General features: G+C 35.0%; 1 protein-coding gene across 1 annotated transcript in view; it reads left to right on the top strand.

The window, feature by feature from the left end:
* CACNA2D3 (calcium voltage-gated channel auxiliary subunit alpha2delta 3) overlaps nucleotides 1–13,768 on the top strand; it is a 389,621-nt gene that overhangs the window by 305,421 nt on the left and 70,432 nt on the right. Inside the window, exons 24-27 of the mRNA XM_041463788.1 lie at nucleotides 116–209; nucleotides 1,942–2,037; nucleotides 3,144–3,265; nucleotides 3,879–3,959. Coding sequence (XP_041319722.1) covers nucleotides 116–209; nucleotides 1,942–2,037; nucleotides 3,144–3,265; nucleotides 3,879–3,959 — 393 coding nt within the window. The remainder of the gene's footprint in view (nucleotides 1–115; nucleotides 210–1,941; nucleotides 2,038–3,143; nucleotides 3,266–3,878; nucleotides 3,960–13,768) is intronic.

Here is a 13,768-nt window from a genome sequence, read left to right as displayed (position 1 = left end):
AAAGTTTGAAAGCATATCACAGATAAAGTAAAATGTAAGAAAATCCTATTGTTTAGTCATCTAAAAAAGGTCTTCATATGCACATGAATTTACTGATTTTATTGTTCTGTTGTAGGTGATAAAGAATTGATCCAGGAAGTTTTGTTTGATGCTGTTGTGAGTGCACCAATTGAAGCTTATTGGACCAGTCTAGCGTTGAATAAATCAGAGTAAGTTATCTTTGTGTCCATCATTATTCATCAGTCATGGCTGTCTTTTTATTAGTTATGTTAATGAATTGGTGGAATGTCTAACAAATCCTAATGTCTGATCCTAAATGCCACCAAGTTTGAGTTCAATCTGAAGTGTTTATCTTGCAGATTATGTAATGATGATTAGCTGAAATTTCCACAATAAAACTGGTGAAATTGTATCCTAATTGCAACTTATACTTCTGTGTATTTTTAACAAAGGGTACTTGGGAAATTTAATGCACAATTTATCAAAATTATTGATAAAATTGATACTTTGTCTCAGAATAAATTATATATAGAAAAACTTGCACTGGAAAATAATTTCTTTAATCCTTGATTTGTTTATTTTCCAGAACTACTTGGGATCTAGATTCCTGTTAGGGAGAGTCAGAAAATTAGCCAGTCCTTTTTAGAGTTTATATCTTCTACTTTATTCATTTATGCTATGATGTACTAAGGTGTTAAGTAACAAGTTTTTATCCATATCAGAGTAAACAGGTGTTAAGCTTAGCAGTTTGCATGAAATACAATGGTTGAAAGGCAATTCTGGAGATTATCCTGATCAGATTTTCCTAAATTTCAACCATTTTATAAAAGTTGAATGAAAAAATACATGTACTTCTCCTGAATGAATAAAATCAACATGATAAGATCTGGTTCATCAAGGAGCTATCCAGCCTTCTCTGGGAAGATAAAGATAAGAAATTGTTAGATTTTCCTAAATTTCAACCATTTTCTAAAAGTTGAATGAAAAAATACTTTGCTGTATAGCATGTACTTCTCCTGAATGAATAAAAGCAACATGATAAGAGCTCATCAAAGAGCTATCCAGCCTTCTCTGGGAAGATAAAGATAAGAAATTGTGGCATGTTAATAAACTGTGGCCATTGAAAGGTGCAAGGTGCCATCCTACACAATGAAATAACAGGTCCAAAGCACAAGGACATCTGTGTAACGATGCCAGGAGGAGACTTTTGAAGCCCTTTCAGATTCTGACTTTGCTTCATTCTATCTCATTAATGAAACAAAAAATTGGCTCTGGTCCCTGGTTTTGTGGTAATGGGACTGAAGTTCTTGCAGCCATACAAGAATTAGTTTTAAAATAGCTTGGTACTGATAACAGTGCAGCAGAGGAGTTCAGGAAGTTTAAGTTGCTTGCTTTGGTTTTTTTTCCAAGTTCTAGCGGCTAAAACTTGTCCTGATGGCAGCTAAGCTTAACCCTCAGCTGCCTGTTTTAAAATGTTTGCTTACCTGGGCAATAGTCACAGCTATGACTTGAAGCTTAAATATAGCACAGAAATGTTGAATGGACTGGGAGCAAGACCTGGAACTCCTGCCCATCTCAGAATCACCGCGTGCCAGTGGTTATTAAATAGTTTGTAATAGCTATGGCACACCTTTTTATTCTATTACTCTATCCATATAATCCCTTCCTACAAATCCTACAAAATTTATTGTGTTTGGCTTTTTATGGATTCTTAGGCTAAATAGCATTTCTACATTGCATACTAGTCAAAACCCAGATGACTATAACTTGAAAACCAGCATTTAAAAGTGAATCAATAAATAAGGGAACTATGTTTAGAATAATCTTAAAGACAATCTTTTACAAGTAATCTTGTACTCTTGTGCTTTCTGTGGCAGTGAAGCAGCTTTATCTGTTCACTGTCTGAAGCTTTGGCTCTGCTTGTGCTCTGCTGTGTTTCAGGAACTCTGACAAGGGGGTGGAAGTTGCTTTCCTTGGGACACGGACTGGACTCTCTCGGATCAACCTCTTTGTGGGCCCAGAGCAGCTGACCAACCAGTGAGTAACAACCTGTGCCTGGCAGCCAGGAGAGAAAAGAGAGGAAAAAATTAGTTTATTTTATGAAGCCTTCACACAGAGCAAGTTAGAAAGATATCCTAAGATCCCTTAAATTATTTCTTTGTGTGGAACATTTAGAACAATGAACTATTTTACACCTGTAGCCTATAAATCTGCTCTCCCTGCACACACTTCCAGGCTCACATCTCTCTTCAGAGAAATTACAAATATGCTACACCTTTTACTACACCACCTGAAAACAAATACCTGTAGGCTTTTTCAGGGATTTTGCGCCATTGTGGCGGAAAATATTTTTGGTGTTGAATAAAACCAAGGGACAGAATTGGACTGGGTGAAAGAGCAATCAGGAGATCTCATCATACAAGAGTTTCCTGTTTTCCTTTGAGAACGTGATCTAGTGGAGGTGTTATGCATATTAAAAAAAAAATCTGTCTGTGATATTTATGATAAAATAGCTTGATAAAGTTCTACAGGCTTATCTGAAGACAGATATTGTTGTGCAAGTAGGCGACATCAATAGCACTACAATTTGTCACTGTCAGACAGAAAACCAGAACAATGGAGTGGACATTATATTTGTTCTTGGCATAACGTTTCTTCTGTCAACAGAATTTGCTGAAATTATTGAGGAATAAAGTATTTGATTGTCCACTACCACCCCCTACATAGTATTTTGAACATAGGCTGTAAAATTACCTTTTTTTCACTACCTAAGAGTGAATGCCAGTGGCAACCAACTAGCAAATCTCCAGTGCCTTTTCCATGTTGTGCAGCTCACAGTTCTTATATTTTGCTGAAGAAAAAGGCTTTTTAGTCTAAGCATTTTTATTTATACAAATCAGTAAAAACAATTTCAGTGGGACTTAGAGGTACTGTTTTTTACATCATTCACAACAAAAGTTATTGTGTGTCACAAATAATTATTAGTAACTCAATTTAACTCTTTTGTTGAGCAAGTGTTACTAGAAAAATTGCGCTAAACCATTTTCTTTTGTAAAAGATTGCTTTTCTTTTGTCTTTCAAAGCTACAAACTATTGTGTGCCATGAAACAAACAAAAATTGTTTTCTCTCTTTTTTTCTCAAGAGACTTCCTGACAGCTGAAGATAAGGAGAACATTTTTAATGCTGACCATTTTCCACTCTGGTACAGAAGAGCTGCTGAACAAATACCTGGGAGCTTTGTCTACTCAATCCCATTCAGCACAGGTCTGTAATTTTGTCATTCCTTGGATTCTGAACCATGCATGATGCTGAAAGGATCCCAAGTGTGTCAGTACAGAGGGGGCTTTGTAGCTGATCTCAAATATTGATCTGAACTAAGCATTGAAATTTGCAGCTACTTCACTGGTTCTTTGACCAGGTGTGTCCTTCATGGGGGGGCAAGTGAAACCCCAAAGTGTGGTGTGACACTTTTCATTTAGTATTTGCACAGGTAGAACTACATTTTAACAAGTATTTTAAGCAGCACAAGCCCAACAGGGTAAATGTCCACACTATTGAGAAGCCCTGCCAGTTGTCACCTTCGCTGCCCCTTTTAGCAGAGGAGGCAAAATCTGATGGCTCATTTCAGTGTTTAAGCTTGTTTTTGGCATGCTGAGGAATTTAAAATGCCAGTGCCAGTATGTTCTGTGCATATGTAATGTTCCCTGTTTTATTTTCTGAACACTATATCCACATAGACTGTTATCTAAAACCAGGGAAAAAAAAATAAAACCAAAAAAAAAGAAAAAAAAAAAAAACCAACAAAAAACCAAACCTGAATTTCCTCATTTTGCAATAAATGGTTTCAATTTTTTTCCCCCCTTAATACACCTCACAGAAACTGCCAACAAGAGCAATGTGGTGACAGCCAGTACTGCTATTCAGCTTCTGGATGACAGGAAATCTCCAGTGGTTGCAGGTACAATTGTTGTAGTTTTTTCTTGTTGTTAATTTTTATTAATTGGTTTATGAGTTCTTTGCTTTCTCTTTTGGGTTAGCAGGTGTAAATATCAAATCCTTTCAGAAGAGAGAGAAGGATGCAGTTGCACCTGTAAGATATAACTGGATGACTCAGTGTGGAGAGTATTTAAAAAATGCTTCTCTTCCCAAGAACTTGATCCTTTATTAATTGACTCTCAAACCTCCCTGTGAGCTATTGAGTTTGACTTTTTGACCATTATCTGCAAAGCATTTTTTGGTAGAGACAATTCTATATCATCATAAATCAGATTATTATGATAAGGAAAAGGAAATATAAGAAAGCACAATCTGATGTGTAAATGTTCCACCCAGGCTTCAAGTTTGAAATTTCTCTCCTATATCAGGATCGTTTTATAACAGAATACAATATGGTGATTTTGTCTAGATTATCAGAGATGTGGTTTGTTCAGAGCATAGAAGTTGAATAACAAAGCTCTACTGTCTGTCAGCCAAGAGTATAACAGTACCTAAAGACAAAAAGGTGAAGTGTGACACCTACAGAATAGAGATAAAACACACTGATTTCAAAATGAGAGTAAGTAATTTTGAAATTGTTGGATGTTCCTAGCTCAAGTTCAGATGCTTATCTGACCAATGTTTTTCCTAGTTTCCAATGGTTACTGACCTTGAAGAAGGAAAGAATTTTGATAAATCTTATGATTTATTTGGCCAGAAACTCTCTTATCTCAGGAAAAATTAGATACCTACCACAAAAGCAAGAACCACCTTATTTTTCTCTTGTATTTAAAATGCTATTAAAAATGCACTGAATACCATAGTGAAAGAACAAGAATGTGCCATTAAAATGGGAAATCTCAAATATGCTTCCTCAAACACAGAATATTTACATTGATAAGAAAAGATTTTGGAAGGTCAATAGGAAAGCAGCTTTCTGACTCCAATCCACAAGATACATTCTTCAGAAATTATTGAACTCCTCTATAACACTTCATGAAATCTTCATTTTGACTTCATACTCCTGTTAAAGCATAAAAGAGCCTTTATAACCTAATGTCAATGCAGTTACCTGCAAAGTGCTGAAAATGTAATTGAGTGTTTTCACTGTACCAGGAAGAAGGGTGACATTATTTCTAGAATTCTCAGTTGTTTGGATTTAGAAAAAGTTTCATGATGAACGTTTCAATCATCTCTAAAATGTGTAGGGTTAATAGACATCCCGATATTTATTTTTTTTTTCTCACAATTATTTGCAGTTTGGTTTTGACTTTGAGAAGGTATCACACATTATTACTTCTAATACACCATCAACAAGCTTTGGGGTTGTTTGTTTTTTAGTAATTGTAAAAGAGAAAAGCAAGTGCTGTTTCCATTCCCCCAATAATTCTGGTTATTACTGAACATTTGAAATTGCTTGGGGCCCATACTTTCTATCTAAAATAAACACAGGGTGTTGAAAGCTTTTTAATGCCAAAGCATGAAGATTTCCATGGTATCTGTAAAAGCATAATGCCATGAAAGATAAGAGCAGTGTACCTTCACTCTGAAGAACATCAGTGGTTTTTTATTTCCACTTCTGTAAACTTTAAAGACTGTGTGCTAGATATTTTTTTTACAATATGAAACATTTTTAAGAGTTCGTTTTGAATAATTTTTCCTTTCCCTCTTGTATTGCATGCTTTCAGGTGATTTTCTTGTTGGGGGGAGGTCACTTTGGATGCATACAAACTTTTTTCTGTGAAAGTATCACTGACCCAGCTGCAGCCTCTCAGAGACAAAGAAGTGTATGCTGTATTCTTGTTCTGTTTAAGATCATGAATGTGACTTGTCAGTCCTACTTTCCCTCAGAAAACTTTCAAGAAAGTACCCAGCATGTAGTTCAATTTTTAGGTTTTATTATAAGGTTGACAATATTCTGTGTTAAGCAAAATGGATTTGGTGGCAGAAACTGGAGCAGTGATAAATGGGAGAAGTTTGAAGTTTTTATTAGCTTGACTTGGGAGACTAAAGTAAGATTATGGGTAATGTTTTCAAATACCTCCTTTAGAGTTCAAATTTGGCCAAAACATCTCATTTTAATTTGTGTAAAGTAAGTATTCCTTATCCCCATTTGGTCTGAGTAGATTACAGTAAGCAGCAGGACGGGATACACATTTCATGTTAAATCACTGTGTTCCCTAGAGGGATTTGACTGAAAATTAAGCTGTGCCAGAATGTTGTTTATTACAGATCACTACAAGAGTTTAAATCTGGCAGAAAGAAACAAGAACATTGTTATAAAATGGAAAACTGAGTTATTCCTGTCCATGAGAGGGGAAAAAAGGAACAAAACTGACTCTTACTGCACAATCTATAGACTGGGTTTTGGGTTTTTTGTTTTATTTTGGGGTTATTGGGTTTTTTTGTTGTTGTTCATTTGTAGTGGGATTTTTTTGTTTCTTGTTGTTGGGGTTTTGTGTTTTTTATTTGGAAACCCATCACTTATAACAGATTTCATATAAAAGTCTAAGGCTTAATGCAAATAACAAAGATTCAACTGCATAAAATAGGCAAAAAATCCTGAAATCAGTGAGTCTGCCAACTGTTACTACAGAGGAATTGAGTGTTGCTGCTGTTTCACCATCTGTACATACTAATACCAGTTCCCTGTCAGAATGTCTTTGCTTCTTGGCAAAAAGCCCATGTAATTTTTTTTTCTAAAACCTCTCCTGCTTCTTGCAATTGAGATTGTGATTTTTTTTTTTTTTACTTAAATGAATGCAAATTTCTACAGAAGGTGTGTAGATAAATGTTTAATATAACTGTAGTAGCATCATATTTATTGCTGTCCATACAGAGTTCACTTTAGTTGCAGGAGGGAAGTTACAGAAGTACTGCAGGCGGAACTTTCTTTAGATTTGAACACATTTATGTTCAAAATTTCTTTAGCTAAGTGTTTTCTATGACCATGTCTTCTATATCAAGATTACGTTGAAATGTTGAGCATCTTCAAACTGCCCCAGTTACAAAATGAAGAGTAAATGATGGTGGCTTTTTTTTTTTTTCTTCTTCTTCTTAACAAGAACTGAAAATAGAAGAATGACCCCAGACCCCAGTCTTGAAATTTAGTGAGATTCCTGGAAAATTAGTGTTCCTGTGGGTGGCAAAGATGAAGCTAATATAGAATATCTGGATTTAGATAGTGATTTAGCGATTAAAATTGAGGCAAGTCAAGATGGAACTGTGTTTTATGATGTTCATGTGAAGGGCAGTATATTTCTGCTAAATGCTGGTAGAATTCAGCATTCCAGTCTTGTATTCTTTGAGATTCCATGGTGAGTTGGATGTTGACTCAAGTGGCAAACATAGAGGCATCTGGATAAGTGCAACATAGGATTTCTATGTGCTCTGTGTGTGTTTATTTCCTATTTTTGGCAAGAGATGATGGTTTTATGAGTATGTTTTAGTTTAAAAAATTATTAAAGGTACTGCTCACCTAGAAAGTTCTGAAGAAGATACAGGGATGGAAGCAAGCAATAAAGAGTCATCATGGAGCAAAGCAAGGTCTAAAAATTGAAAAACTGCTCTCTCTTGAGATTTTGAGATTGTTGACAAAATATGTGAACCTTCAAAAATGCAGTTCTCTGTAGAGGCATTTTAGTGCAAAAGCTTTAGTACAATATAGGACCTTAAAAGCCCCTCTTGTTGAAAGAGGCCATCACTGTTCACTGAAAACATGAAAATTAGCTCCTTGATATGTTTAATTAAACACAACAGAACTGACATAAACTTCTTAGGGAAAAGAAAAAAAAATTAAAGAATGCTGAGGAAAATGTCTGATGAAAATTGTCAAGTCCTCTTAAGATTTCTTCATTGAACAAGCAGAATCTGGATTTCAGGCCTCATTGGAAAAATCCTTAGCAGGCTTAGTAAAAAGCTCTGGACACTGAGTCAGAAAAATGAAGGATTACACCATGCACAGGCAAAGTCCTTAGTCTCACAATCACTGAAAATTCAGAATTTGAAGGAGATGAGGAGGAATAGTCCATTTTTCTTTAATACAAGGCTGCTTAGAAAAGCTGAAATTACGAATTTTCTGAATCGTTTTTGACTCATTTCATGCAGACCAGTAAACTACATGAATTGTAGAGGCTGGAATTGATCTATTAAGATCATCTGCTCCAATCCTAGTGGACTAAATCATGACAGAATCTGAGCTGGAGCTGATTACCCAGAACTGTGTCCACTCAGGTCTTAAATGCTTCCCAAGTGGAGAGGCCATGCCCTCTTTGGGTGTGTTATATTAGATGTAAGTAGATAGCAAAGCAGGAGTTTTAGTATTGTCCCCACCAATTGTTGCAAATGTAGATTTGCAAAAACATTTTGTTTGTGTGGTACCTAAGTACAAGGAAGGGATATCTAAAGAAGACTCTTCTGCCTTTTTAAAAAAAATATAGTTAGTTTTGTGTTGGACTTCCTATTTATCAAAGTTGAAATTAGCAAATAGAAAACACTAAATGAGCCCTCCTTGCACATGCTCTTCTGTGGCCTGTCAATTCAAATAAAGCAGTAGCTGAATTTGTTTGTTTTAAAAAGATAAAAAGCTTTGCCAGCACATCAGACCTGTAGTTTCTGAAAAATGAGCAAGTCCTCAATGCTTTATGTCAGCTTAACTAAAATACTATAGTAAGAGAAGCTCACTGTAGCTAAATGATTGAGAAATGAAAGTATTCCAGTTCCATGAGGATGAAGGCATTTTACAGTCATTTTCTATCACAGGAAGGTGGTTTCCTGGGATGTGCATTTAAGCATTGCCATAGCTCTGGCTCTACCCTTTATGAACCTGAATAAAAAGAAAAATGGCACTAATTTATATATATATGTGTATGTATATATGAACTAAGTTATGTTTAATATATAGTTAGCAATTTTTTGTATCAGGTATAGGAGTTCTACTGAAACTGAAGCAAAGGCAGTCAGTCCTCTTCTGTTCACTGACAGTGGGATTTTAAATGCTCTTACCAAAAATACTCATTATGCAAAGAAGAATACTATGTTTTATTCTCCCAAAGAAACTGTTCCAAGTAATGCAATGATCCAGTATTTAACTTTTCCAGTATTTAACTTTTCAAACTTGATCCTTTATTTTTATAACCAGCCCATATACAAATTCAAGGATTTTTTTCTCCAAACCCTGGTTAGAGAGAGATTTTTTTGCAAGTGACCTCATCCATCACTTTTTTGTTCTCCCTTTTATATAATTTTAAAACCCAACTTTAGTATAGCAATAAATTCAGTTATTCCATGTTCAATATTCCTAGTCAAAATGCTAAAAGGCCTCAGGTATTTTGAATGAATCAGCTTGAAGATTTAGCATCTCCTTCTAGGTTCATATTCATAAGCTAAGCTAAGAAATAGTAAGGACTTAATTTAATCACTGATTTGTTAGAAGTGGCACACAATTTTTAATGCTTCTGTTCTGGCCAGAGGAAAGTGACCCTGATGAGCCTGCTGTTTAAGACAGTCAAACTGTGCCTTGAAATTAGGAAAGAACAAAAATCTCATATTACTTTTAAAATACAAATTATACTGAGGCTGGTCACGCTTCAGGTATTCATTCTTACTGTTTAGATCAGACTCTACAGGATAGCAATTTAAAAGGAAGATTTGTGAACATACCAAATTTTCAGTAACTGAGATTTCTGATGATCTAGGCTCTAAGTATGGAAGATTCTTTTAAAAATTCAAGGGGGAAAATGTGCACCTTATTTCTGAAAATATGTATCTTTATGACACAAAAACTCTGTTTTTCACCCCCTTTTCCCTTTTTTTTTTTTGGTGTGTTAATATTTTTATCTATGTGACCTCAACATTTCATCCAGGTTTTTTTAAATGAATTTAAACTGGGTTTGCATGCACTTCTCTCTTTTAACAAAGTGACTCTCAAGTACTTGATCAAAAGTAATTTGAACTATTGATATTTCTAGAAGTGACAGATACTGTAAAAGTTCCATAAATACTGAAATCTGCTGATGTTACAGTAGCACAAGTACATCTGCTCTGCTCTTCTTGTACATATTTTTCCTATTTTTTTCATATGTATTGCTTTCATATTATTTTTAAGAACATTCAGGCAAATGTCAATTCCATATACAGTCCTTAAAATTTATGATACCATCTATAAAATTGTATTTTAATATGGAGGCCTAGGGGAAAATGAATATGTCATCATAATGACACACCAACCAAATTTTTGAGGCATTCTAAAATAGATGCTTTCCTTGTCAGGCAGGAGAGTGATTTATCTAACCTTTACTCCTTATTATAAGCCACAGAATATTATTTTCAGCAGTAGCATTTAGCAAATTCCTCAAAATGTTTTTCATATTTTGGTGAAAACCCGACTTTGTGTTTTTCCAGAGTTTCTTGTTCATTTTGAATATTGTTTTTGTATTCATAAATCTTATATTGGTATACAGACTAATGTTTCCAGCTTTAGGAAAACTGAGATGTGTATTTGTACAGCATAACATTAAGCAACTCACATGTTGAGAGCCATTGCTTGGGAAAGATGGTTTGGAGGAGGAGTGTGGAGAGAGGTAAACTCCTCCACTGGATGCTTTGGAGCAGGTGGTGAAGTCCTGTCCCTTTCCATGGGCTGAACAGGGAAGCTGAAGTCAGTGACATTTCACAATTCAGGCATTTACATTCATTTGCATTTGTTCTCAGTTCATTTCACCATACAGAATCAGTGTGTGGAACAGTTTAATAGTGCTTCTCCTTTTTTGAGGTAGTTCTCTGCTGGTGTTGAGAATTTAACCTGTATTTATCTAATTCTTGGGCTTTCCTCACCACTTGTTCTTAGAGAATCCAGGACTTTGACAGATGTATCCCAACACATTTAGTATTAATATGTATATTAAATGGCAGAGAGCATCTGCTCTTTGCTTCTGCACTTCTACTTTGCTGTTGGGGTTTGTTGGTCAGTCAGTTGGGTTTCAGTTCTACATAATTTGTGGAGGAGGAAGATCCTTGTGATCTAATAGATATCAGATTGTAGGGGCATTTTGCTAAAGAATTCTGCTGCCAGCAAAATAAATCCCTGACTGCAGATCAAGCAGAACAAGGCAGTAGATGAGCTGTTGGGTCCTTTGGATAATAACGTCAAATAATGCTGCACAAGGTTGAAGCTGCAATCATAAATATGAATTCATTGCTATCATTTTAAGTATGAGAACTGATTAAATTATTTTCCCTTCAGTGGACTATATTTCCAAACATTAACGGTGTTTTCTCATGTGTTTTATCTTGAAATGAGGATGACAGCCTTTGGAAAAAAGTTGAGCATGTAGTGTCCATAGCCCTAAAACATGGAGGGAGCCCTCTGCAATCAGTCCAAGAGAGCAACCACAGCTTCCGCTGGAGAAAAGTGTCAAGTTTGTATTTTTGGTTTGTTTATTTTGCTGGCTTTTGATTCCTACACCTTCTCCTCTGCTGTGGTTTACTGTGGCTGCTGTTGCTGCTCATTTTCCCCATGATCTGCAGCACATGCAGCCACATTTGAGGTAAGACAAACTCAGGACATACCACAACTCTGAAGATTGTGTTTGCTATGCCACTACTGGCCAAATTAAAAGATCCAATTTATAAAAGTAGGCATCCTTTTTTGGATGCTTGACTAAAGCCTGTGTGTCCTTGTCTCCTGGGCAGCAAAGTTAGATTATTGTAATGGTTAATTGTTAATCAGAGATAAGCTATGTGTAGTGTCACTAAATGTGCTACTTTGATATTCAAGAAAGATCCAGGTTTTGTTTGGACATGGTACTACTAGAGAATAATGAAGTTGAATTTTGATTGACTTTTTGTAAGCTCTAAATGGAAATACAAATGTGGCAAGCCATTATGTTTCAGTTTAAACTTTGTGTCTTTCAATATAGATGCTATTGGTCATTTTCTGTAAAGAACATGGATGTATTGCAGTCTTCAATTTTTGTTCTAAAATGAAAATTTAGAAATTTTTTCTGTAAACAAAGCAATGTAATGAGCCTTTATATGAAAGGTAGGAATGCAACAATATGTGTGCTTTCCCTGCTTTTGCAAATGCCTTGCAGAGTAGAATGTCCTGATATTTTGTTGACTTTGATGGGGAAGAGTGTTTTTCACAGAGATTAGAAAAAAGTACTGTGCTTACTGTAATACTCTCATGAGATTGCTGGAAGGACAACAAAGCTTTCTCAGGATCCTTTATCTGAAAAACAAATCTGTGCAGACAAATAATTTCAGTGGCAGATGTCCATTACTAAGCTTTATAAATTCAGGGCAGTTCTGTGGGGATTCCCTGTATTCAGTCTTCCACTTGTTGTAGTCAATAATTTTTATAGACAACAAATTGTGGCTTTTATCTCTGTTTATCAGTAGATGAAAATTCTGTTTCCTCTACTGAAAAATAAATATTTTACCTTTATTAAATAATTGAATCAATACTTCTCTCTGTTCATTTTCTGCTATTACCCTGTCATTAGAAATGACTGGATTTCTTGATTACAAACACTTTTACCATGGTAGCTATGATATACAGGCTTATAAACATTAAATGAAAAATTTCCTTGTGATTTTTTCCTTTTTGTTTGTTTTGGGAGGTGTTTTTTTGTTGTTGTTTTTTCCATTGGGAAACAGCATTTTAGAAAATATAGCGTCAGATTTTGCATGGGTTGGCTCACTCTGTTCCCACAGCAGAGGGAACTAATGGAAATACTTAATACTTTGATTTGTGGCAGAACTCCCTATCAATTTACAGCTTTGTGTGTGCCTGAAAATCCCCAAAGCATCTTCTATGTGGCTTAGAATGAATTTCTTTAAATGTTGTTGTGCCTCTCATTGACTCTCCCTCATTTTCTTTTTTCCTTCTTCTTCTTTTTTATTTTTTTAAAATATATGAATAATGATACAATGAGGAAAGTCTGAAAAGTTTTTGGTGCTAAGTCTGTTTTTTTAAGGACTAGGAAGATGTTCTGGGTTATTCCTCACTAGGAGATACCAAGTCAATTCTTATTTTTCTTTTGCTTGAAAATACCAAAAGTGTGAAGTGATTTGTGATGGAAGCTGTGCTGCTGTGTCTGAGCCTGTTAGAAACATTGAGGGTGAAATCTCTCTGGAGATGGGAGTTTATTAGCTTTCATCTCAGGATCTACACTTTTAGTATAACAGTGCTCATTTCAGGTTGTCCCTGTGGAAAAGCAGTGATATGGCATGGCTCCAAACTCATTTTTGGGCAATAAGATCCAATCCCGTCTTATTTCCGTCTTCTGAATCTGAAAAACTGTGTGTTTTGCTTTGCAAAATGCTGTAGCAGTAAATGGATAATAGAATAAAAAAATGTAGATTTACATATTTAAATGACTTAGTTCTAGAAGTAGATTAGATTATTTGTTAAACTTTACCAAATATTTATGAGAAAAGAAAAAGTAAACATCAAGAGATCAGAATTAAAGATCCTTAATATAAATATTCTACAAATTAGGATATTATAAAAAATATAAATATTCTAAAAATGTTGTGCTGATGATGTCTCAACTGAAGTAATGTTCCCAGTCTAGGGTACCACATTTTAAACAAAATGTAGAAGAACTGAAAAAGCGTCAGGGAATGCAGGAGGAAAAAAAAATTGAAAAATGTGATCTTGCAGGAAATATTTGAAACAGCTTGGTTCATTTAGTTCAGGACAGACAAGAATGAGCTCAGCCTAATAATGATGTGAAGTACTTAGCAGTTAAAAAAAAAAAGAAAAGAAAGACAGTAATTGATTGTTTT

The sequence above is a fragment of the Pyrgilauda ruficollis genome, unplaced genomic scaffold (assembly GCF_017590135.1).
Source record: "Pyrgilauda ruficollis isolate IOZ18807 unplaced genomic scaffold, ASM1759013v1 scaffold10, whole genome shotgun sequence".
Classification (NCBI taxonomy): Eukaryota; Metazoa; Chordata; class Aves; order Passeriformes; family Passeridae; genus Pyrgilauda; species Pyrgilauda ruficollis.
The sequence above is the reverse complement of the archived record's forward strand: the minus strand, read 5'-3'. Positions and strand labels throughout refer to the sequence as shown.